The following is a 24,483-nucleotide window of genomic DNA, read 5'->3' as shown; positions in this document are numbered from 1 at the left end:
CAAACAAAAATCCTTGGAAAACATCCTCATCTAGAAATAGCAGATGGATGAGGAAGATTCTCCCTCCTGCTTGCTCAAAACTGCTGTTCACCAGCATACACTAAGTGTCCCTTCTAGGCCCGCTCCTGGGCAAGGTGGGCTGGCCCTCCCCAGGTGCCAGATACAGGGGCTTTGTGAGGTGGGCTCTGCCTTCCACGCCTCATTCCCGTCTCACCCAGCTGGTGCTCTCAAAGATCCTTTGTCAGGTGAGGAAACTGCCGGCTAGTTTGCAAGCTTGGGACCCAGCTGCCATGGGTGTGTGTATGTCTGCGAGAGGGGCTTTGTGAACTCACACCTAACAGCAGGCTGCGATGGCTTGTGCCTCCATCAGAGCTCATGTTAAGAAGCTGCAACAGAATGTACTTATGACTTTGTGAGTTTGCTCATGATTTGGCATCTTTTAAAGTCAAAAGACTACTCTGTGCCTTATAAATTTTTCCATGACCTCTTAGTGCATAAGATACGGAAACTTAAAACAGTGACTAAATGGAAGATAAGTAAAATGTGCTCTCACAAGGTGTGTGGTAGAGGCATGTTCTTTATTTCTGTGTCTTTATTCATAAAAATGCAATGCATGCTTTACTATATATTATAACACATAGTTTTTATACTCTGATAAATGAAATTAAAATATCAAACAGAGAAACCCAGAAAAAGCCAGACGGGTTGAGACCAGTGGTTCAAATAGTATCCTGTCTCCAGCACGGGCTGGTATCAGATGCTGCAGATAAAAGTAGAAGAAACTGTATCGTAGCCTGTTATGAATTAACATGCCCAGGAGAAAAGTTTCTTCCTGACCCTCATCAGTTAGTGGTTGACTTATACGCCAAAGCATACATTACTATACATACTCACGTATATTTCTATCTATCTATACCAAGAAGCATGTGACCAAATGCTAAATCAGACTCCTGGTACTTTCACTTACAGGAAAGTCATTCCAAGGAAAGAATTTTCTTCCCCGCAAGAGGCTTACACGGTACATAACTGGGAGAGGGAAAGGCAGCTGAAATTCACAGCTTAATAAGGGAAACTACCTTTACGAGCAGCACCTGAAATGTGTACCTTTTGAAGATACTTTGGGAATTCTGATTACATATCTCAGTAATATCTCAGATCTCTGAGTAGCTTTACCTGTGTAATTAAGCAAATACTCACACATGTGTAAGTACTTGTAAAGTGACCTAGTTATGCAGACTTCATATGAAACATTCCCTTTTTCTGAAAATCATAGGATCATACAAAAACGGGGTTTGAAAGTTCAAGGCAAACCTGACCATTCTGTATCACTCCTGACAGCCTTCTAACAAACTCCTGAGAGGTACCAGCACCAAGATTATACACCCCATAGATCTGTCCTCTACTTCACCTTCTTTAAGATAGTTCTGCTAATGTCTAACTTCAATCTCTTTGGCTTCAGTTTAAGCCCATGTCCTCCTGTCCTACCCACCAGATACAGAGAACAGATCATCCCTCTCTCTTGATTTGCAATGTTTGAAAACTCTTTCTCTTTTTCCTAACTCCCTTCTGTCTTCTTTGGACTGAAAGCCCTTCAGTTATTTCCCTACTTCCTTACTGATATGTTTTCAGTATCTTTGGATTCAGTTTTTCCATGTCTTTCCCAAAGTGCAGTGCCCAACATTGAATCAAGTAAGCCAGCCAAGAGCTTTCAAAGACAGAGTGTGGAAGGATGACTTCCAACATCTCAATGGCTATATTCTATTTTATACAACCTGGATGGTATTTTTGCAATACCATATAAATACTGAGAGCCTTACACATTTTCCCACTAAATTTCTTCCCATTGTTTAGACTATTCCCCAATGCTTGCCAGTGCTCAAATCTAGGATACAATGAGATGTTTTCTACTGCAGTTATAGACTGATGGTGATGATGATTCAGCATACAAAATAGGCTAATTAATGAGCTTAGGAATAACTACCTCCCCTCAGGCTTGTTAATATATTTGGTTTTATCTAAAGGGATCACATAGGATCCAGAACACAAGTGCTAGCAAAAAAAGAAATGCAAGATACATTAAAATAATGCAGTGCTACTACTATATGCAGTAAGTTTCACAAAAGAAAAATAAAACAATCAGCATGCTGGTTTTCTTTTCATTAAATGTGATTAGCTCATAAAAAACTTTGAATTAGTCAGCATGATGTGAATGACTCGTCAGACCTAATTTTAGCAGCTTAATGTTAGCCAGCATTTCAGAAACAGTCATCTCATCTCCTTCAACAATAAGCAGAGAGGGATGAGCAGTTCCAGGGTAAGACCATCCTATTGCCTTCAGCTCCCTAAACACCCAGATTAGGATGGGATGAACTCCCCTGTGAAGACAGAGAAAAAGTTGCAACTACAGAGAGCCTTGACCAGCCTTTACACTTCTTGCTGGCTGAGGTCAGGTGAGATAAAATCCATTTAAGGCAACAAAAAATTCGGAGATAATTATTTTTAGGTTAGCATGATAATTAAACATGATGCAAATTAACCGTAATCATCAAGGGGGGGAAGAAAAGCGTGATGAGATAATGACAGCGATGTGCAGAGCATGGAACTTCCATGATGCAGGCAACTTCAAAACATTGACATTTTCCCTGTTTTTCCAAATTGAGCTGACAGCTGAGTATGTTGAATTTCTCTGTAAAGGATCGTTTTTACAGTCATTTCAGATGAATAAAAATATTTCATTTTGACAAAATTATGCTGTTTGGTCTCCAGATTGATCCTTTTCTTTTTAAAGAAACATAATATACTAAAAAGAAAAGCAAAGCTGACATTCTGAAATGAAAAGACTTTTTGATTTAAAAAAAAAATAAAAATTGCTAAGCTCACTCTAAAAACAGGGTGATCTTTTCTCCAAGGCTTAATATGATTTTGGTAATTTTGGTTTCAAACTTGAGGTCCCATGTTGGTTTCTGAATGGTGTAGATGAGCCAGTTTGGCCAGCCCTCCTAGCCATCAGAGCCACATAACAAAATCTCCACGCAGCACCAAGCCAGCTGACGCACTGCATACCTCAAACTGCTGAGGGAGTGGCATTTCTGGGAATGGCTCACGACAAGGAAATGAGAAAAGCTCGCCGGGATCCCACTCACAGCCCTGGGCAGGGTGTCAGCAGGTTTCCAAAACTACCCAGTAGCTCTGGGTTCAGTTATTCTCACCAGTTTGCTCCCTCCCACAAAGAACAGCCCCGCAGACTCACCAGTGTAACCTCAAGACAGGGGCTTCATTTGAACTGCTAGAGAGGTGCAGCTGGCACACCAGAGCAATCATTTGCTGTGATGGTGGGGGCATTTCAGAGCTTTCTGGAGGGATTGGGAACTGGGCTTCCGAATAAATCAGGCAGAATTGAAAAACACGACCTAGAGAGCATGCTTCCTTGTTCTTGTTCTCTGCCTAGATCATTTTCTACCTCTGGGTATCTCCAACATTGGTCCCTGCAGGGTAATAAAGTTTAGAATAAGTTTGCTCAAGTACAGTAGCTGTCTAGTCAACCCAAATGTAAGCTGCTTTCTTGTGCCAGTACTAATCTGTTACTGATACCCACGCTAACCATTGTGAAGCCCAGCACTGTGTTGTAATGTAGGCATGCTGTCAGTACGAGGTTTATAATGTAAATAGTTGTGCATATGAGTTCGTTGTTTACATTCTAAAAGCTGTGCTGGTAGAAGTTGTTGGAAGTGTTTTTAATTGCAGGGAAAATCTAGATTTGTGATTCCAGTGACAGTCTACTTAAGGTCACAGCTGCTTTCTGATAAGAAACTTCTCCAGAAGGCTGACAGACGGTTGTCACTGGGTCTTCTGGATCTTCACAGCTAGTGATGAGGGCAACTGCACTAAATGACTTCTGGTTTGTACTAAGTGACTTGATCTCCAGTGCTGACGTCTCTGCTTCTTTTTCCAATGTCTTCTCTGTTCGGTTCCATTCTTGCTCTTTCCGATCCAGTTGCATGGCACTGCAGTGAGGAGCATAAACTTCTGTGGTTTCTTCAAACTGTAGGCAATCCACTTTATAGTATTTTTTCTTTACATGTAAGACATCATTAAACCTATAGCCCCAAAGAATCTCTCTGGGCACGTATGAGCTTCTGGACTGATGGGAAGTTCCTGTCGAATCACCCGTGTAGACAAATGTGACCAAGATTTCAAAGTTGTCCTTGGCCAAAGCTTTCCGGTCCAGACCATACAAGGGGCTCTCACTATCAATTTCATGTACTACTGTCACTGGTGTAACAAGTATGATCTGGTCATTCAACAGCTTCAAGTCCTTGTACTCCATCGTCATTCTCCCTTCCTTATCTTCCTTGTAGCGCAGCAGCTGAGCTCGTACCGAGCCCTCAACCATGTGGTTTGGCCGGAAATCACCAATGCGCCACATCAGGCAAAATTTGTCATCCCGTAAGCCTACGACAGCATAGTAGCTGAAACGAATGGTTTGAGCTCTTTTTCGAGCTGTGGCCATTTTAGCCAAAGCTGCTCCAATTATGAAGGTGTCGATAATGCAGCTCAGTACTGACTGCAGGATAACCATAAGGATCGCGACAGAGCACTCTTCTGTAACACAGCGGTAACCATACCCAATGGTCGTCTGGGTTTCCAGGGAGAACAGGAATGCTCCTGTGAAGCTACGGACATTTGCGACACAGGGCGTTATTTCTTCGTCATTGAATAAATCTCCGTGTTGGATTGCTATCAGCCAGAAGACCAGTCCAAAGAACAGCCATGAAAGAACATAGGACAGCGAGAATATCACAAACATATGGCGCCACTTGATGTCCACCAGTGTAGTAAATATGTCCACTACGTAGCTCTCCCATTCCCCAAAGATGTGTTTGAAGTACACATTGCAGCTGCCATCTTTGTGAAGAAATCGCTTCTGCAGTCTTTTCATCCCCGTTTCAGGGCTGTCTTTACAAGAGCCTTTGTAACTGATCTTATTTCCCTGTATGTTTACAGGCCTATAGCAACCTCTCTGTTCAGTCATCTTTCTCATGTCTGCCTCGTGGCATCAGTTTAGAGAACACACTTGTGGTCCCAGGGGCTATTTGTTTTCTTTGTTCATTGGAAATCTATGAAATAAAAGAAAAAGTTTATTTTTGTTTTTAATTTCGTATGCCAGAACTCTGTAAAACCAAAACTAAATATACACACTCTGTGGCCATCATGAGCAATTTTCTGAAAAGTACAGACCCTGACATTCATTACACAACATAGCTCGAAAACTTAGAAATTCAGCTAGAAAATCAACAAGCTAGAAACGTCCATATCAATCTTAAAATTTGTTACCTAGATGAAAACAGAAACCAAAACCCTTTTGGGGGACCCCACTGTGAGTATCTCTTCTAATGTTCTGGTGAAGTAGGGTTCAAATCAGGATGGGCTTTCATGAACACTCACAAGAATGGCATGAGCCCTCTTAAAGTTAGCCAAATATTTGAGGTAGTCAATTGTTCCTGTCTGTTGCATGTTTGTTTGTTTTTCTCCATTTGAAGAAGTGCCTAGGAAAACACCCTCATTTATCCATGAGACTTCAGTGGCATGGACAGACGAGTTCAGTGCTAATGTGTTTTCACCAGAAAATGTATCGATCACGCAATCATTCATCATTATTTGCATTTGAGTATTGCCCAGAAAAACCTGGTCATGGAATTGAATTTTACTGAGCTAGTGGTTCAGAGACATATTTGTTCAATTTGTAGAAAAGTATTTACATTTCAAATGAAAAAGAAACCTCTCTGAGGTCCTGGAAACCCTCACAAATAATTCCTTAAAACAAAACAAAACAAAAAATCAATCTGGCAGAAAGTATTTACATTTTTATTAATGAATTTGAAATAAACATGCAGTATGCTAATAAAATTTGTGGATAACACAAATTTAGGAAGCGATGTGAATTAGGAGATTCCTCTGTCAGATCAGAGGAAATAATGGGTGTATTTGCAGATTGCAACCATATGAACTTCAGCAGTATGAAGTGCTAGGCTATACGTTTAGTGACTAATAACAAGAACTTATGTTAGAAACTGAGACCTCATCAATTGAAATCCAATACAAACGCAAAGACTTAGCTGAAGTAACCAGATACAGGATGCTTACGAATTATTTGTAGGATACAGCACAGAGAAAAGTAAATGCCTTTTCCTACAGGTCTCCAACTCAGTCTACTATATCCTAACCCCTAACACACAAAACACTGAAAAATCAGAAGTGATAGAGTATATAGTTAGAGCAATTCAAAATTTTTGCCAAAGGTCTTGCTTTTAACTAATATTTTTGAAGAAAAAAAAAAGGCTTTTTTTTGAGGAAAAGCTGTCATTATTCTCCAAAATTGCAAGCTTTCAATGGAAAAATGACAAGTAGTTTTCCCATTTTTAAGCTGGTTTCATCTGACAGAAGTTCAGATGTAGGTTTACAATGAAGCCAACATATTCATGGAAAATGAATTTACAAAAATGTTTCCCAGTGGTAGTCTTTTTTCTCAGCTCTTCATTCACTTTGCCTCAGTATAAATGACTGCACACAGTTTAAGGCAGAAGAGAGTCAGGCCCATGGAGTGTAATATATATTGGATGGACTAGATTAACAGACCTAGAACTCTTCTCCCATCCAAGGAACAATGACAAGCATGCAAAGACACTATTCCAAAAACACTTAAAAGCCAAACACAGTTTCCATTTCTTTTTTCTTTTCTTTTTTCTTTTTTTTTTTTCAGCACAGAAATGAATGTGACATATGGTGTCGTAGCCTCAGAATGTGGCCTTCATTAAAAAACACAACATTAATGTTTCCAAAAATACTTCTTGGAATACAGTCTTTGGAAACATTCATATGACTTGCTTTACTCATAGCTTTAAACAAACACTGTAGCCTAGTCCATTGACGACTCTTGACCTAACATTTTATAAGTCATATTTAACAACAAACAAAAACTGGAAACTGTTGATTTATTTTTTTAAGAACCTCATAATGTGAGGTGTGAAAATGAAGCAAATTGTAGTCGGGAGCCAATATAATCTTAAACAAAAAACATACTTAGGGTTATGCTGTTTTTCTTATTAACTGATTCAAAATAGAGTTCCTTGAAAATACTCACAAACACCTTGGGACTCTAAAACAGACTAACCAGTTCACAGAAAAAAGGCTACTGAGTTGATTTCACCATCTGCTGTTGCCATCAGCAAATAATCATATTTTAAAAGTGGTGTTTTGCTGGCACCATCTTCAAATTTTGTTGGTGCTGGCAACAATGATAGACTGTCACACATACAACTATGTGGAAAAGTCCATTCTGATTTTATGGCAGTCTGTGACACACTGGAGAGCACTTTTGCATCGGGAACTCTGACCCCACTTAGGGTGTCTGCTAAGTACAGGTCGTAGTAACATATAATCTTGTGAGTGTCTGTGATGGGGACTTGACTGGTGCAAATGAAGCTGTGCAGTTAGATGCTGGACTGGATTTTGCAAAACAGTTAAGAACATATCTATATAACAAAAGGAATGTGATGCTAAGCCTTTTAAAACAGGACCAAATAAGCTAGCCCTGGAGCTGGATGGAGTAGAACAGAATCGGTGCAGAGGAAAACTACCACATATATTGCTCTCAGGATCTGAGTTAATCTTTATCCGTCGTGTCGAAAATTGGCTTGCTCAGAGCCATTTGGCATTGCACAGTGGAGACGTGCCCCAAATGACCTAAAATCCCAAATGTACTTGAAAGTCTTAGGAAATAGCCTCCTCAGTCACTCAAAAACATCTACAAATGTTGCCCAGTATTTTGGGTGTGCTTAAAGGTGAGCCAAATCTGAACTTTTCCAGGCTACCTCTTAAAGTCTCCCGAGTGCAATAATAATCATGCATCATAATTAATAACTCTTTTATATTGTCTAATGTTGCTCAGAACATTTAAGTCTAACAAAATATCCTTCAATGTTTCTGAATTATGTAAGCTTGTATTACGATCAGTACTTCATTCATGGGGACACTTTTTAAAAGGCACGTGATTTTCCTATTTCAAATGAGAAGCAGGGAGGCTGTGGAGCCAGATGTTCATTGCTCACTCTACTGAGACATGCTGCCTTTCACAGAGCCGTCTGAAGACTATTATTATTACCAAATTTTAAAGGGGAGAAGACCACAGACTTGTAACCAGACTTATGAACCTAAATCTTGGAGCCATTTCAAAAATCTTATTTTTTCAAAATGGACAAAACATTTTACACATCCCAAGAAACCCGTACGAATCACTTTAAAGGTCCTACTACCTGGTAAAGATTAACAAAGGGTATGGGGGAGGATTTAAAAACATTCTCTGTTCACTAACACTCATGGATCAGTTGCTGCAAATGATTCTCAGATGTTGCCAGGAAGTGTTTTCACCTTCCTCTTACAATCACAAACCCTTGCCCTTTTTTTTTCTTGCTTTTACTTTCTGTTTTTTTGTGTGTGTGTGTGTGTTTTTTTAGTTTTTTTTTTTCTTTTGTTTCTGGGCATGTTTATACACATCATAAGCCTCCTCTTGCATACTATTCTGTTGTTCAGAGCAGGAAGCATGTTGAAATTTAAAGCAGTTTTAGTAACCATCTTTATAAGCATATTTTCCCCAAAGTACAAACCAATCAGAGATAAAAACAGAGCAGTGAAGCTGTATAGGATAGAAGGAAGACAGAAATAGAGAAATCTCAAAAATTTCATTAGAGTAAATGCCAGAGAAGGTTCAGAAGTTCTTCTATACATACCGGTCTCAGAGTTCAGAAAATCAGCATGTATTCTTGATTACCTGAGCCAAGGGTAGGACCTACTGTGTTGGATACTGAAATACACAACTGCTTTAGAGCCCTGTGTTCATACATACGGATGCCCCAAACTGGTATTATCACAAATATCTCACCCCAGTGAGATATGGGAGAAAAGTAAGTAAATTGCTATATTTAAAAGGCCACAAAGTAGTACAGTGGCAGAACTAGGAACAAACTCAATACCCGATTACACAGTGGAGAGCTACAACAAAGCAAACACCAGCAGAAGCAAGCCTTTTTCATATTTATCGTCTTAGTCTAGTTCCTCTTGAATAGAGCAGCTGTACCACAAGAACTTGAACTCGATTTTCATCAACTGTCAGAACAGCAGTAACTTAAAAGCTTTAAGCATCCAGTTTAGACTTAGAGATTTTTAAGGGCTTTCAGTAAATGTAATTCTCAATTTTGTCGTGAGTTCAGGGTTTAGCGTTTTATGAGGATAATCCCTATACTGCACCTTAACCTAATACCTAACGAGTTGTTGTTACACCCGGTTTATGACCGTATTTTCCCATTATGTAAACAAGTAGGGGCAAATTTTTGTTCGGTGACAACTTCAGTCAACAGCCTGTTTGTAAAACATTAAGCAAAACAATGTGAAGATCTTGGTTCCAGAATAATTCTGTTCTGAGAATGAGATTAAATCAAAAAGAAAACAACTTGAAACCTCAAAATGAAATCGGGTACTCTCACTCTAACTCCACACACATGGACGTGGATGTCTCTCTAGCGTTGGTTTAGCAATCACCTCAGTTTTCTGCTTCATTTTGGAAGTGGCCTGAAAGGTTTCCAGTTTTAGTCATTGTTGTGTAACCCTGGAAGGCTTTCAGCTCAGAGACCAGAAATGTGACAAGTAGAAACCTTTGGAGCTACCTTGGAACTGACTCAAGTACTTGTTCCTTTAAAACAAACAAACAAACAAATAAAACCAAACAGAAACAAACAAACAAACCCCACAAAATCTAAATAAGCCCATTGTAGGACGGCACGTAGGCCCTTCTTTCCTTCCTTCTTTCCTTCCTCCTTCTCTCCCACTCTCCCTTTCCTTCCCTCCTTCCTTTCTTCTTCCTCTCCTCTTCTTTGGAAAGGGACTTAATTTCTAATATGTGAGCCAGTTTTTCTTCAGAAACGTAATCCTCAGAGCAGGCTTTGAATGCCGTGATTCACCAGGTGTGCATCTCACGCCTACCACAGGCCTCTGCCACATCCCTGCAAGCAGTCTCCACCAGGTGTGCTTCAGGACACACCAGAATGTGCTTGTAGATCTGCTGCCTGCATGGCTTGTGAGCCTGATTATCATTAGCCCACAAGATAGATTTATCTCTTTGGTGCAAGCTCTTTCACTCACCTCCTCTGGCAGAGCAAAAAATCTCACTGACACCCACAGTTTCAGAGTGTCCGACACCCACGTTCTCTAACAGCTCAGGCCCAAAGCCTGACAAGCTTCAGGCTTGTAACTTCGTTACAAGTCTCTTCTATATTTAATGTTCTCGAGTCAGATCCCCCACAGATGACAGAAGGGTAACTCAGTGAGAGGAGGGGAAATGCAAAGTCCCCTGCATGGACATGGCACAATCCCAGACCCAGAGCCCTGGGAGGCAGAGCTGCAGGAGGGGGGCTCCCACCGCAGCTCCCGCAGTGCCAGATCAGTTCAGGCTCCTGTGCTGGCTCGACAGGAGGGGAGCACACCCCAGCTGGGGGCTTTGGGCACAAAACTTCCTTATATCCACAGTGGTGTCTATGAAGCCATTGGAGCAATGCTTCTAAGTGGCTCAAATTTCCCTTTAAAATTAAAGTTTCCTTGTTCTGATCACTTTAGATCAGATGACTGAATGCAGCAGAGGTTGTAGGGCCGCAGTTCAACCAGCAATGGGACTCTGCCACATTTCCAATATGCAGTTCTGAGAGCATCATCGTGTAAGTAACACCCTTCCTCTCCGTCATTTGTGAATATGGGTCTTTCAACAGCAAAGATTCCACACACAGAAAGAAAACCAAACTTTAAATAGGCTAGGCTTGGTGCTTGAGAAAAAGGATATTTCTTGGACTTCATATTCAAAACCTCAGTGCAGAGAGAAGACCTAAAGTATCAATACAAAAGTATTTATTAAAAATCTTAAAAGACAGACATAAATAGCACAAAGCAGCAGACACTTGCACACATTTTAAAGTCATGCAATAGTGCTGTAATCTACACTGGAACAACTCACAGTAACAGATATATTGACATTTAATTCATCTAAGTGAAACCAGATCTACTAAAAAAAAAAAAAAAAAAAGAAAGAAATTTGGCCCCTTAAGTTTGAGAAGGCAGACTCTGACAGTTGCTTCTTGATGAAGGCTGGTTACCAGTTTCAGAGCCACAGGACAGGTTTAAAGTGAATGAGCCCCCTGATTACCACTCAGAGCAGCTCCCAAAATCTGTAGAAAGCTGAAAACGTCTATTTTAATTTATTCGCACTGTATGCACTGCTTGGTTTTAGCCAAGAACAAGCAGTGGAAACACTGAAATACCAGGAGAAATGGAAAGTGCTGGCAACTTGAAACTCTTGATTTCAGGCCTCACTGCCATTCTTTGTCTCAGACAATTTGGCAGGGGCGAAACCTATAACTGCTCCCTCTCAGGACTCTCTTCCTCTTTTTAACCCTGCGCTCCCAGCAGCTCCTGCACCAGGATGGTCGGACACGGAGCTCTTGCCAGCAGGACACCCACGGTGGCCTCCGCTATTGCAGCTGTGGGTAGGTGCATGCTGCATGCAGTGTCCCCGTGGGCACAGCGTGGGCCAGGGCTTCCCTGAGAAGCCAAGACCCCGACCACAGCAGGGAAACAGTGGCTCCCGAGGCCGACCCTCAAAGGCAACCCTGGTGTGTGTCCAGGGCAGCCCACACCTGCAGCGGAGCAGCAGGATCCACCCAGGGCCACTGTCATCTGCCTGAAAATGCCTCCGGCCAGTTCTCATCCCATCATGTACGAGCCACGTGCGCTTCAGTACTGGGCTGACAGGACACACCAGAATGTGCTTGTAGATCTGCTGCCTGCATGGCTTGTGAGCCTGATTATCATTAGCCCACAAGATAGATTTATCTCTTTGGTGCAAGCTCTTTCACTCACCTCTATCTTTTCTTTTTTTTTTTTACCTCTTTCACTCAGCCTCTATCTGGGGTCAGGCCCCTGCAGCCTTAGTTCTAAAAAACAGGGCAGCTGGGGCACATCCTAGACCTGAAAATCGACCAGCTATGCAGACATGGAACAGCTGAAAAGATGTATTTTAGGTCCAGTCTTTTTCCGGTGGAATTCAGTAGCCAACCTCTCCGTAACTTCAGCATGCAGAATCCCCTGGGCTTTAATACACGTTAGCTGTGAGGCAATTGAATACAAGTATTAGCACTAATTACGATTTCCTCCTGCCTCCTCCCCTGACACACTGAGCTGACACACGGTGAAGGTTAATTTCAATAGTTCTGCAGCTGTCTGCGGTGGGATTTCTCCACACATTGAGCCTTACGGGTTACGTTCAGCACAGAAAAAACCTTCAAGGAACTTTTCCACCGTATCTCGTTGGCAGGGAACAACAGAATGGTTTGTTGCAGCTCTTAATAGACGTGATGTAATGTGTTCAGCAATAGGTAAGTGGCAGGTCATGAACAATGACAGAATCAGATTAGATAATGCCGACCACTTTCAGCTAACAGGGCCAACACGCTCAACTTTGATATTTGCCACAGCTCAGTGCTGCTATATCTCTTCTCGAAACACAGCAGGCTATTAATTAGATATGAGTCTGGGGGCAGGCCAGAGCTGTATTCTGAAGGGGTTCTCCCACCTGCAGGGACTGCTTCCTTGGCATGGTGCTGTGCAGCACTGCTCCCTGAGACAGAAAGCTTGCTCCTTGTTTTCTGTTTTCTGGGTATGTTGTAAATCAGATACCCAGGGAAGGGTGTGACACAGGTTCAGTGTCTTTCCAGTTGCGCTCTTTACTCAAATATGTCTCTAGCAGAAAGGTGAGGAGGTACAGGGCTGTACCTCTTGTGGCACTAGTTAGATCCTGCAGCCCTATGTACTTCAGTGCTCCCTGCTCCTCTGTACACTTATCAAAAACAACTGAGAAAAGAAAAAGCTATGTGGCTTTAACCAAAGAGTTACTCAAAGATCAGAGAACCCCTTACACTGCCTGTGCAAGTTTTAATCCTGACAATTTAAAAGGTGGCAGCTTTGTCAATGGAAAGCCTTGTGCTGGTGTCAGTGGAGTCTAGATCAGATGCCTTGCCATTGTGTTTCATATATGGAACAGAATAAAAGAGAATCCCAAGTTAGCATCATGAGTGAGCTCTGCTCAATAGATGAGAGAAGACGTGAGTAGGAAGCATGAGGATCTCCAATTTTTTAAAGTCTTTTAAATGCTAGTAAGAAGTTCCCAAAGACATCTTTTGACGCCAGTTATTAACTTCTAATAGCTATCAGGTGCAGAGGGGAACACCTGCAGGTTTCTACTGAAACCAGCTCTGGGCTACTGTCTTCTCAGAAGCTGTCTCATCCCACCTAATAAAATATCTCAAATGCCAATGAAATCACCAAAGCCTATAACATTTTGAAGCTAAAGTATGATCTCATAGTGACCATTTTACATTAATTCAGTGAGCAAATTGTGGGGACAAGGTAAAAAAAAATAAAAATAAAAAGCAAGTAAATAAAATGAATCCTATCCACACCAACTTTTTAGGAAATATCACCAAAAAAATCCATCGCCTCTGTCTGTCTAGTCTTTTCCCAAATTGAAGAGGTTGAGATATATATTGGCTAAGGATCAAGTCAAACAATATATCAGATTCTTTTTAAGATAAGCACCAGAAAATTCTGTAATGGACATTAACACGTGTAGTCATATAAACCAGACAATCAAATACTGTGCCTCAACAAGTCAATTTATCAATCATTTCTAGGGCCAAGAATAACTATTTGCCTTTCTGAGCAGCTTTGTATGAATTTCCTTTCATGTGTGACTATAGATACAGCTGAAGCACACCTCTGCTGTGTCTCCGTACGATTTTTCTCAAGTCTGGTAGAGGCTATCATGTCGCTCAGTTCATAGCCTGTGACTGGAGCTGCTCAGCCAAGGCCCATAGTCCAACGTGGCATCACAAGTTTTAGGTACTTCATCCAAACCAAGACACGCTTCCACATTTTTCAGACTGTATTTGTCACCACTTCTTAAACACTTGTGAAATATACTAAATGGTTTCAGAGATCAGAGACCTGATCCAAACTCTACTGAAGTAAGCAGAGTGGTTCTCTTCGATGTCTCATTTTGGATCGGATCTAGCTCTTGGGTTTCTCAGTATCACCACAGGCAGTATTCATCGTTGCTCTTCAGAATTGGCTCAGTTTGCTGGAATTACAGCAATACTTTCTAAGGAACCAGGGCATTCTTTTGATCTTCATTTTCTTTGGTTCAGTCTTTGGCAGAATGTTGACTTTCCATATTGCTACTTAACTCCACTGGGATCTACATGAAATTTGGGAATGGGAAGCTTCTTCCAGAGATGACTTTCAACACCTTGTAGAGCAGATGGATGAACCTTTGTGCATGCATCCTCATGAGCCCCAACCTCAGCATGGAAGCAAGTGATCTGGAAAGGCAGGTTACTCTGAATTTCAATAGTCTTTTTTTTTGTTTAACATAAACTCAGCATGGTGTTGGCCACTCTTTTTTTCAACTGGCTTTCTCTTCCAGAGTTCAGTACCCTAATATACAGTATGTTGGTGTTTTGCAAGGCAGATAATTAAAATAATGTGGAAGTGGAAAACCACGTGTTTGAGTATGTGGGTGCATTTGGACCGTACATTTAAGAATTTGATTTTTACCTCAGTGTGTGGGTTGCAAAACTTCCTCCTAGGTCTCTTAAGCTATCCCACAGCTTATTCCTGACCACCTGACTGAGGCTTTGAACACGGCAAGTAGTATTTTAAGAAATATGGAGAAAGGCAGAATCTCCTTTTAAATCTTGTCTCATCTCCCCCACCTTTAAAACACTGTTAGATAGGTTACTTATTCCTCTGAAGATGTGAACATCCATCCTGAATCAGAGCTGTGCTTCATTTATGCCAGTGTCTACTCTTTAAAGGTGGCCCACATGAAATATTTAATATTTAAGATAAATAATTTTATTTTATTCATCATTTATGATTCCTTATACAAAGCTTTTCCTCTTCACTCCATCCAAAATCTTGTGTAGTAGATAGATTTAATTCCTAATTCTAAAGTTCCTTTTCGATATTTGCACTGATTAGCTGTGACACCCTGAGGAGTGTCATATCACTCATCGATATCAATTTTTTTTGGATTAATCTATCACCTCTGTATCAGTGTTTCTTAGTTCTCGTCTTTTCCATGTCTTCTCACTGTCCTGCTTCTCAAAGCTGTCTTTTGGGCATCCTATTCTGTGTTCACAAGTGGTCAAGTGAAGACAGCTTTCTTCTTTCTCAGCTCTTGGCTTTGACGCTGTGCATGTCCCATGCATTCCATCAGACACTGAAAGTGGCTTTCAAAACCTGCCTTGCACAGTTTAAAAAAATACTTTCCAGAATGGAGAAAACCTTAAATCTTCACACTTTGCCATAATTTAACCATCTTGACCTTACTGTATTCTTTATTTGATCTATAACGACTACCAAGAGTATTTTTTATGTTATTTCCTAAATATCTTCTTTCATTTTGTACACATTTTAACCACTGTATGTCAAACCTTCACTTGACAGTCTGGTTTGTCAATAAATTCCCAGCAACTTTGACCATTTTCTGTCCAAACAATCAGCCCTTAAATCATAGGCAGTTTCTTCAGCTCCTGAAGGGCTTGAGAGGAATCCCAGGCCAGGCACGTGGGATAAGGACAATCTAAGAGCTATGGCACTGGGTTTAAACCTAAGAAAAGCGTTCACACCTATGCTTAACTACAAGCAATAAAGAAGATGGACTTCTGCCTGCTTTAAATCTTTGTGAGACTGGAGCCAGCGAGGCGAGCCACTCACTGAAGGCTTTATGATGAACAACTGGAGGAAAGCAACAAAATGATTTCTCAGTCCCATTATAATGAATTTATTCAATCAGCAAATCTGTCATCTGTGTCAGCAGAAGTTAATACATTATTTTCTGTTCAAAAAATCAAACTGTTTCCAAAGGTGTCAGTGCTTATTTAAATATATAAATATTACATATAGATACACACAAATGTTGCCTTTAACAATAAATGAATAAATGTGAGTTTAGGGGTTTTTTTCATCAGATTTTTGTCTCTCAGTGATTTGTATAGAGGCTGACTATGTCTTCCTCAGTGCCAAAGGTCTGTGCCTCTGTGGTTGATCTTTGCATGGAAGGTTTTCACTCAGCAGTACTACTGAGTGAATGAGCTACTTACAGAAGGTTCAGTTCATTTCAAGATGTTTGTAATGAACCTGTTCAGTCAGCCGTGTTTTTCCTGTTTTACTTCTCAACTGCAAACACTGTGAACAAGTGAGCAGATCTTATCAAGATGATGTTAACAAAAATACATCAAATAAAAATCTGTTACATTACAAATGTCAACACTCACACAAACACACACACACACAAAAAGATATCTAAACTGAAATTGTGTTGGTTTTATTGCCAAAGCAATCCCCAAGGATTGTTTTGAAAACAACTTTTCTGTTTTACCTCATAGGTGTTACGCCCCCATGACAATAATCTCTCTCATTTCCTACGCATTAACTTTATAGGGCTGCAGTCACCAGAGGCACCAGCATGCTGCTGAACAATTCCTGAAAAAAAAACCTCCCAAATTAGTTGGGAATTAGATGAATAATTACTCAACAAAATTCAACTCAAAAGTGATACACCCAGCATAAGTGACAGATGTTTTGGCCTATATTTTCCCTGGGTCTTATTTTTTTTTCCTCCTGTTTTCACTGATTAAGAGCATCACTTGCTCCCGCCACAAAGCCAGAGTCGCTCAAAAGATCCACAAATCCGTAGGCTATTAAGCAAACCTCAACACACTATCAGGGCCTGACAAGCTGTGAATCATGTGAGCTTGGATTGGTGGCATTCTTCCTTAGGAACATTTTGTATAGTGCTAAGCTGTATTCACTTCATACTGAAAAGATCTTCGGGGAATTAGGTCTGTGAAAAACATAAAGTGGTGTTTCCCACAGAAAAAAGCAAGTCACACCACTTGGGTGTCTTAGTCTGGGAGCAACTGCAGTGCTTATTATGCTCAGGAGAGAAAGTACAGATTAAGGAGACTAAAAAGTAACCTGAAAGGTCCTGGAAAGGAGCCAGCAGAACTGTAACAAAGGCAAAGCAACCTGAAAACAATAATGTCGCAAAACATCCTGCAGGAAGAAACGAGGATGGATCTTCAGGCCATACGAATGCTAGATAGATGAAGTTATCTCCCAGCTAACTGCCAGCACAAACATCATTTACAAAGCTTGACAGCTGCAGAGCAGTTAGGAGAGGAGCTTGTGTTTAAAGGCAGAAGCAGCAAGTGGGTTCCTGCAACGTTGTGACGCGTGTTGGTAATTATGACATTATGACATTGATTTGGTCTTCGACTGTTTTTCAAATCAGGACTTGAGATCTCTTTGTTCTCCTGTGTAAAACCCAGCTTTGAGGTCATTCTTCTCCTTACACACCCTTGGCTGTTTATGAACATCCTTACAAAACTCAAAGCCCATTTCCCATTGAGGAAGACAAGAAACAGGTTTTGTCATTGTCTGGCTCAATTGTTCTTTGTAACTACATAGTAATTCCAAAAAGACGAATACTTACTAGCCTTAGGTTTTATTGTTGTAAAAGCTTCATGTCAACAATGAAAGGATATGCATGGTACAGGCGTATGATTGCAGAGAATCTGCTTTTCATATTAAAGGAAAGTGAATGAGAATGACATTCATCTATTTGAAAGGGAAATTGGCAGAAGGTTCAGTGGGGTACCCATCTATAATGAATATTAAGGACCATTTCAGCGATTTGGCATCAAAATATAGATAGCTCTAGATCTCTCTGTGTGACAGAGGTCCCATACTGACATCCCAGAGGATGCCAAGACAAGCCGTATGCTTTTGGCTTCGGGGTAGAGAGACAGACTTTGGCACCCTAATCTGATGTTTCCTTAAAGCTGCAGCAATGTATTCTCCTTATGCATTGTTGCTCTTAGCAGTGGCTGCATTTTGTTAGTTTAAGAAAGCACTCTGGGATCTTTCAGAATAAAAGGATCATTACTGCGGAAGTTGGAAAAATGTCAGCAGAAGGGATGAAATATTGCCCCATGCCCTTGCTTTACAGAACAGGGAATCTTTTCTTCCAGTGTTGGTTTAGGACTTAATCCCGCAAGGTCCTGTCTGTCAGCAAACACAATCAGGTTTAAGAGCATGAATAACCATCCTAGAAATCACTAGAAACTATTTTGTTAGTGTGAAATTAAGGAAGTGCTGAAGTTCTCCGATAGACTGGGACCAGAGTACTCAGCACCCTGCAGAAATGAGCCTTTAGTTCTTAGAACCATTTATTGTGTCCAGAACAGCCATTCACTAGGGCTTTGTGCAGAGAGGTTGAATTTCACTCACTTGGAAGATATTCTTTCTAACCCCCTGAGACACACAGACTCTTTGGTTGATTTGGAAAACAAAATGATTAATAGCATTTTACAAGTTTTTCCACTAAACAGTTTTCAGTTAAAGGCTGTCACAAGCTGAAGAATTTGTAGGAATAGTGTCAATCTGATGACATAGTGGCAATAAATCCTATTGTACTGGATTACGTTTTTACCCATTAAAATGCTCTGACCTATTATCATCCAAGTAGAACCACATTCCACTGGCTGTTCAAAAGGTTCTGATTTCACTCACGATTGTTACCAGGGCAACTGCACCTCCATCCAAAACTCTGCTGCACCAATCATCTAACTTGATCTGAACAGACTCAAGGAGATAAAACAACGCGCTAATTATCTGTTCCCATTGAAAAAGTCAAAATCATTTTTTTCTGAGATCTGAACAGAAACTCATAGAGGTTATTTCGGGGATATTTGTTGGGGTTTTTTGTTTGCTTGCTTGTTTCGTGAGGCACTAATTGTCTCATTTCTTTGGGGAATAGCTATCTGTGTGAAAAAATGCCATGAAAAGATTAATATTCTTAGTCTGTCCAAAGCAAGAGTGCACTAGAAGCCTCACCACAGACCACTCCTGGAAAGAGTTCTCACTCAGCTGTGGAAGATGAAAAGGATTTTCAGTAATGGTCAAACAGCTGGTTAATGCTCGTGAGTGGAAATAGAAATGTTTGAATTTTCCCACTGAGATTTCTGGTGGAAAGCAGGCTGTGTTTTATGGCACCTACTTTTATATGCATTAAGTTAATATATCAGTTGTCTTGCTTTGAGCTATCATTGAGTGGGAAAATGCCAGTTAGAAGACACACATGCTCTGCTATAGCTGCTAAGGATCAGCACTTACTGGGGAATAAAATGGAGCACCTGGCCATGTCAGAAATCAGCTCTGTAAAGTTAGTTCAGGTCTGATCCCAGCCAGGCTACAGGCCTGCAAAGAAACAACAAGATTGTGCTGGTACTGCAAGACAGAATCAAAGCTGTTAAACTGACGTACACAATATTAGTTTCCATTTTGAAAACAATTTGAGAATTTTAAAAAGAACAGGAGATCCTTTGTGTTCAAAGTTGCCTCACAAATGGAGATACCTTTAGTTCTTACACATGGAAAACTTCCAGCTAGTTTTACTCTGTTATCCAGATGAGTCTTCATTTCACATTCTACAGTCAAGCCCTGCCTTGGTTTTCCTTTGGAGTGCAGGAAAACTTGTCTGAAAAATCATTGTTCACTGAAACTGCCTCTACTCAATTCATTTCCCAGACTCTTGATTTTTATCAAATGTCATTTCTTAGATCTTCCCAGGTTAGTAGTGACCTTCCATCCCCTACCATGTGGACAGCAAAGAGAAACCAAAAATGTAATGCTTCCTCAGCAGAATCCTTCCACAGGAAATTAAGGGCTGAATCTCTCTTTGCTGTTCCAATTCTCCAGTCCAGCGTGTCACCACAAATAATATTTGAGTAGCTGAACCATATTCTCCCCTGTCTGCACTCGCAAAACAGGACTTTTAACTGCTTTAGAAACAGGAACTAGTGTTACTATCATGACTGCAAACTACAAAAAATGAAGTATCTTGCGAAAAGCAGCACAATGAGTTTTTGGGTTACAGCATTCCTTCCTGCCAGACAGAATAGACAAATAGTCTGCTTTCCCAATATGACATGAAAAGTTAAGAATCAGATCACACTCCTGTCCTAATTTAAAAGCAAATAGAAAGAAATCTGAGGTTGTTTTCTCTTTGTTTATTTGTTTGGCTTGTTTGTATTTATCATCTGGCATTTTAATTGCACAGCAAGTTACTGTAAATGGATGTTCTGTTACCAAGAATGGTTTCATGCTCGTAGCAAGAATTTTGGGCAAGAAAGATACCTAATAAAATAAAGAAGGACATGGAATCAGCCAATCTAGAGAACCATACTCTTGCCAGAGAGTACAGAATGAGGTGAATTAGCAGTGTCCTGTTGAAAGGCAGAAACTTTCTCAGTGTGAAGTGTTTTCCAACTGATCTTTCCAAGGACTATTCAGAATGCCTTCTGCCAAAAGGGTGTCTCAAAGATTTCAACCCTCTTGTCTGGTAACACCTCCTTTGCAAAAGTTTGTTTCTTTATAAACAGAGCTTCCTGAACAAATGACTGATACATCAGTCCCAGTTCTTTCTGCCTCCAGAAAGAAAGGATATAGAAATCTTGGTAAGAGCTTGACTTGTATTTCCGATATTAGTTCCCTTCTGTTGTGGCGCTGAGTCATTATTGCTACACTAATGAAATACAGCTAATCTGTGGATTGCTTGGATATTGCCTGAATTTAGCAAGTTTGCTGCCAGTTAACTCTGACTGATCAACTGACATTTGCTAAGCCATGCTAAACCATTTATCAGGATGTACTGGAATTTTTGCTTTTGGCAGTACATATCTCTAGGGAGCTTGCATGACTTAGTGGCACCAAGCTTGTTGCATCAGTCCATTCACACCCTTTCAAAAGTAATAGGGAACAAGTGCACCAGAACGTTTGCCTGCTCCTATTTCAAAAATGTCCATCAGTATTACAGAATGACTGTGTCACGTAAATGATGCAAGCCTTCCTTGCATTGATTTAAATCACCTAAACAAAAGGAGACAAAAGAAGAGAAAGCAAAAGGAAGATGCAAAAGTGCTGGGAGGCCAATTAGTAAAGTCTCTGCAGATGAAAGCTAAAGAACTTTCTCCCTTTCCTTCTTTCAGTGACTAATCTCTGTTACTGTAACAGAATGTTAGGAATGTTTATCCTCACCAAAACTGAAGCATTCACTTCCTCTTCTCCATCTCCTTAAGTCTCTTGAAAAAGCACTTCCCTCTCCATTATGGCTGTGGCAGGAAAGCTTATGATAATACTACAGAAAACACTGTCTGTAAAAGAATTTCTTTTGTGCCCAAGTAAAAGCTTGTAGTCTCATTCTGTAACACCACGAGTGAATGAGTCAGGGGTAAAAAGAAACAACAGCTTGAATGTTCCCAGGAGACCAGAAGAAAGGAAAAGTGATACAACGCAAGGACGCTGCATTTTTTACAGTAATGCCATGAGGACAGACCACATCGCAGACCACCCCTCTCTAAGCTGAACCACCTCTGTCTTCTTTCCAGGTTCAGAGCACCGTGGTGGCTGCTTTCACAGGAGGAGAGCTTCGTTCCAAAACTACTGCACAGGAGCGAGTATTTGAGGAAGTTTAACAGCAAGGAACATGCAGAAGCTAGTATTATGTAATCAACCCCCTGGCAAGTGCATTGCAAACGATGCAGTGAGTAACATAAGGATTGCATTGTCTTTCTCTGCCATCTTTCAATCATGTTCTATCCATTGGGTTAGTATTGCAAGGCAGCTTATCTTCCTCAGGCACACCGTGGCTGTAGGAGTGAAAACCCTAAGTATACAGCAAGGAAAGGAAATCCTATCCACTTTGTTTGCCTTCTATGTGACCTTCCCAGATCCTCAGCCTAGTTAGAAAAGCATCTCCGTTTTCACTGCAGTTTGAATTGTTTGTCCAGGACTTATAAATACAGAAAGCAGGGTTATCTCTAAGGTGGATATCATAATTATTCCTTTCTTACTTTTGTCTGTGGGATCTTATAACAAACCAGGGGTCAGTATCTCTCATCACTCATTACACATACACATTTGTGCACAAGTTCACATTCACACAGCCACTCACACCTAAGAAAACTGAGTCCAATCCTGCAGTTCAGGCCTTTGCTGCTAGGCCCCTCTCTGCTCCAACAGTTCCAACAAACTGGTTGCCCAGACCAGCCTCAGAAGGCAGGCTTTGGGGCAGAACGCTTCTTCTGACTCACACTCAGTTCAGCCAACATTTCTCACAGTCTGTAACCTTCAATTTCCTCTGGTATGAGCTGAAAGTGCCTCTGCTGGTCTGCCCTCCTAACTCAAGAATTCGTGCGGTCAGTTTTGCTGCACCTTAGCTTTGTTCCTCTGGTAATAACAAGTTGGAAAAACCCACCGTACGTGGACAGGCAAGAACAGAGGAATGTAGGAATTGCCAAACTGGATCAGACCCACAGTCTGTCTGGTTTTGTATCCTGTCTCTACCAGTGGCTAATACCAAACACTCCAGGAGAAGGTGTAAGAGCCCTGCAACAGGCAGCTTTGGAAGAATTTCCCTCCTCAAACAAGTTCTTATCCTGATCTTCAGTAATTAGAGGCTGGACTCAGCCCTGCAATTACACAGCTTCCCGAGCATGTATTCGTACCAGCATTATAGGTCTGCCTATTTTTAATATTCAAATGAACACAAAGTCCCCTTCTGAATTTCTGTGTTATAGAGAACTGTGTTGCCAAACAACAACTAACAAGCTGCCAGGTTACAATGCAAAACACACTTCTCGTTGAGCAAGATGAACAATTTATTCCCATACAGGTTGTTTAGTTAGTTTAAAACTCTCTAAGGTAACAGGCTTTCTATTTAAATGTACACACACAAACGCGCATAAGTCAGGAAACAGAAATGGGCTTTACCTTAATATCTGCTGAGATCTGAATCTCTGCTTCACTCCCTCCTTTCTTTTTCTCTCTCTCCCTCTCTTGCATGGCTGGACTGACAGGTTGGCAGGGCTGAGAACGACAGGTTGGGTTTGTTTTTTTAGGCGCAACTCCTCCCCCTCTCAAAGAGAGAAAAAAATTGCAAGACTGCTTGGGAAAAGTTCACAGAAAATCCCATCCTTTCAGCACATTAGAACTGACGAGACATATGCTACATTTGGAAGTCCAGCACTTTTCCTATTTTTTTCTCAAAAAGGCTCAAAGTCTACTTCGCAGTAAGTAAGAAGCAAGCAGAGGATTTACACCGGGATCTGATCTGACTCCCAACCATGTCCCTGATAACTGATCCAACAGATAACTCTAGCCCCTTTCGGGCAGCCTTGACAGCGATTTTTGTAAAAGTGGAAAGTGCTTTTACACACAGCACAAATGCCTTTGGGCCTTGGACTTTATCCGTACATCCCACGGCCTCCGTGTATAACAAAAGCCACCAGCAGATGTCTGAAGTCCTCATTTCTCTCCCAGAGTCCTCCGCCGCTGCCAACCTGCCCGCACTTGCAGCACCAACGGGTTCTTTTCAGCTCCTGCTTTACTCCGTCCTCTGACTCGGCTGCACGGAGACTGGCTAGCCTTCTGTCACTGTCACCTGCAACGCGACAGTGATGCCGCCAGGTCTCTCTGCAAGTGCTGGGAGAAGTGTTTAGCAGGCCACACGGACACACAGGTACAGCCGTGGGCAATATGGGGCAATGCTGTGTGCCCCCGCGGGCCTTCCCAGCTGTTCTGGCTCACCTAGACACGATACGTCCCCGAAAGCTCCTGCCACTGCAGGGGTTTTAAGCCAGCCCTTTAGTGTCACCCCCAAGATGCAGACGGTGATCCTGCAGTGATCCTGCCCCTCTCAGCAGGGCCTTCAGATTAGGGCCATGTCAAATGAACTCAGCCTGCTCCTGCTCCTGCCGTGCCATTGCTGCTTGTGCCTCTGCCCTCCTGGACAAGGAGCTTTGCTTCAGGAGACATCTGCATCAAGTCAAGTGACAAGTGACAAGAAAAGTGACAAGAAAAGTGACGAGATGGTGGCAGGTGATGAAATGGTCTCTACACTGCTGCTCTCCTGTAATCTATCAAAAGAACTGCGACACAAGTCTCTTTTGTCCTCTAATGTTTTCCTTAAGATGGCAGTTTGGGCACAAATCTGCAATTTCCACAGCCTCTTCTCTGCAGAGTTGCTGTATATTCCTTACCCCGCTGTCTCAAGCAAACATACAGTAGACTAATGACAGTCATCTGCATAAATTTGCATCATAGACTCCTTGAATAGAATCCATATCTCCTCTGGGTCAGATTTGCAGCTGGTTTATAACAATGAAGTCTCATAGACTTCATTTACCTGCGTCACTACGGCTGGCATCACAGTGCTCAGTATGCTGATAAGCAACAGCTCCACGAAGCCAGAAGCGTTCCAAA

General features: G+C 41.3%; 1 protein-coding gene across 1 annotated transcript; it reads right to left on the bottom strand.

The window, feature by feature from the left end:
* Nucleotides 1-357: 357 nt before the first annotated feature.
* KCNJ16 (potassium inwardly rectifying channel subfamily J member 16) lies at nt 358-24,126 on the bottom strand. Its single transcript, XM_040530647.1, has 2 exons — nt 22,993-24,126; nt 358-5,117 (listed from the first exon to the last, which is right to left on the bottom strand). Exon 2 carries the CDS (start codon nt 5,039-5,041, stop codon nt 3,752-3,754), a length of 1,290 nt encoding a protein of 429 aa, XP_040386581.1. The 5' UTR covers nt 5,042-5,117; nt 22,993-24,126; the 3' UTR covers nt 358-3,751.
* Between the last annotated feature and the right edge of the window lie 357 nt (nt 24,127-24,483).

Source organism: Cygnus olor, chromosome 18 (genome assembly GCF_009769625.2).
Source record: "Cygnus olor isolate bCygOlo1 chromosome 18, bCygOlo1.pri.v2, whole genome shotgun sequence".
NCBI lineage: Eukaryota > Metazoa > Chordata > Aves > Anseriformes > Anatidae > Cygnus > Cygnus olor.
This window is presented reverse-complemented; position numbering and strand designations above follow the sequence as displayed.

Excerpts from the sequence above, each read along its gene's own strand:
- KCNJ16 (XM_040530647.1), bottom strand. The coding sequence starts at position 5,041 with ATGAGAAAGATGACTGAACAGAGAGGTTGCTATAGGCCTGTAAACATA.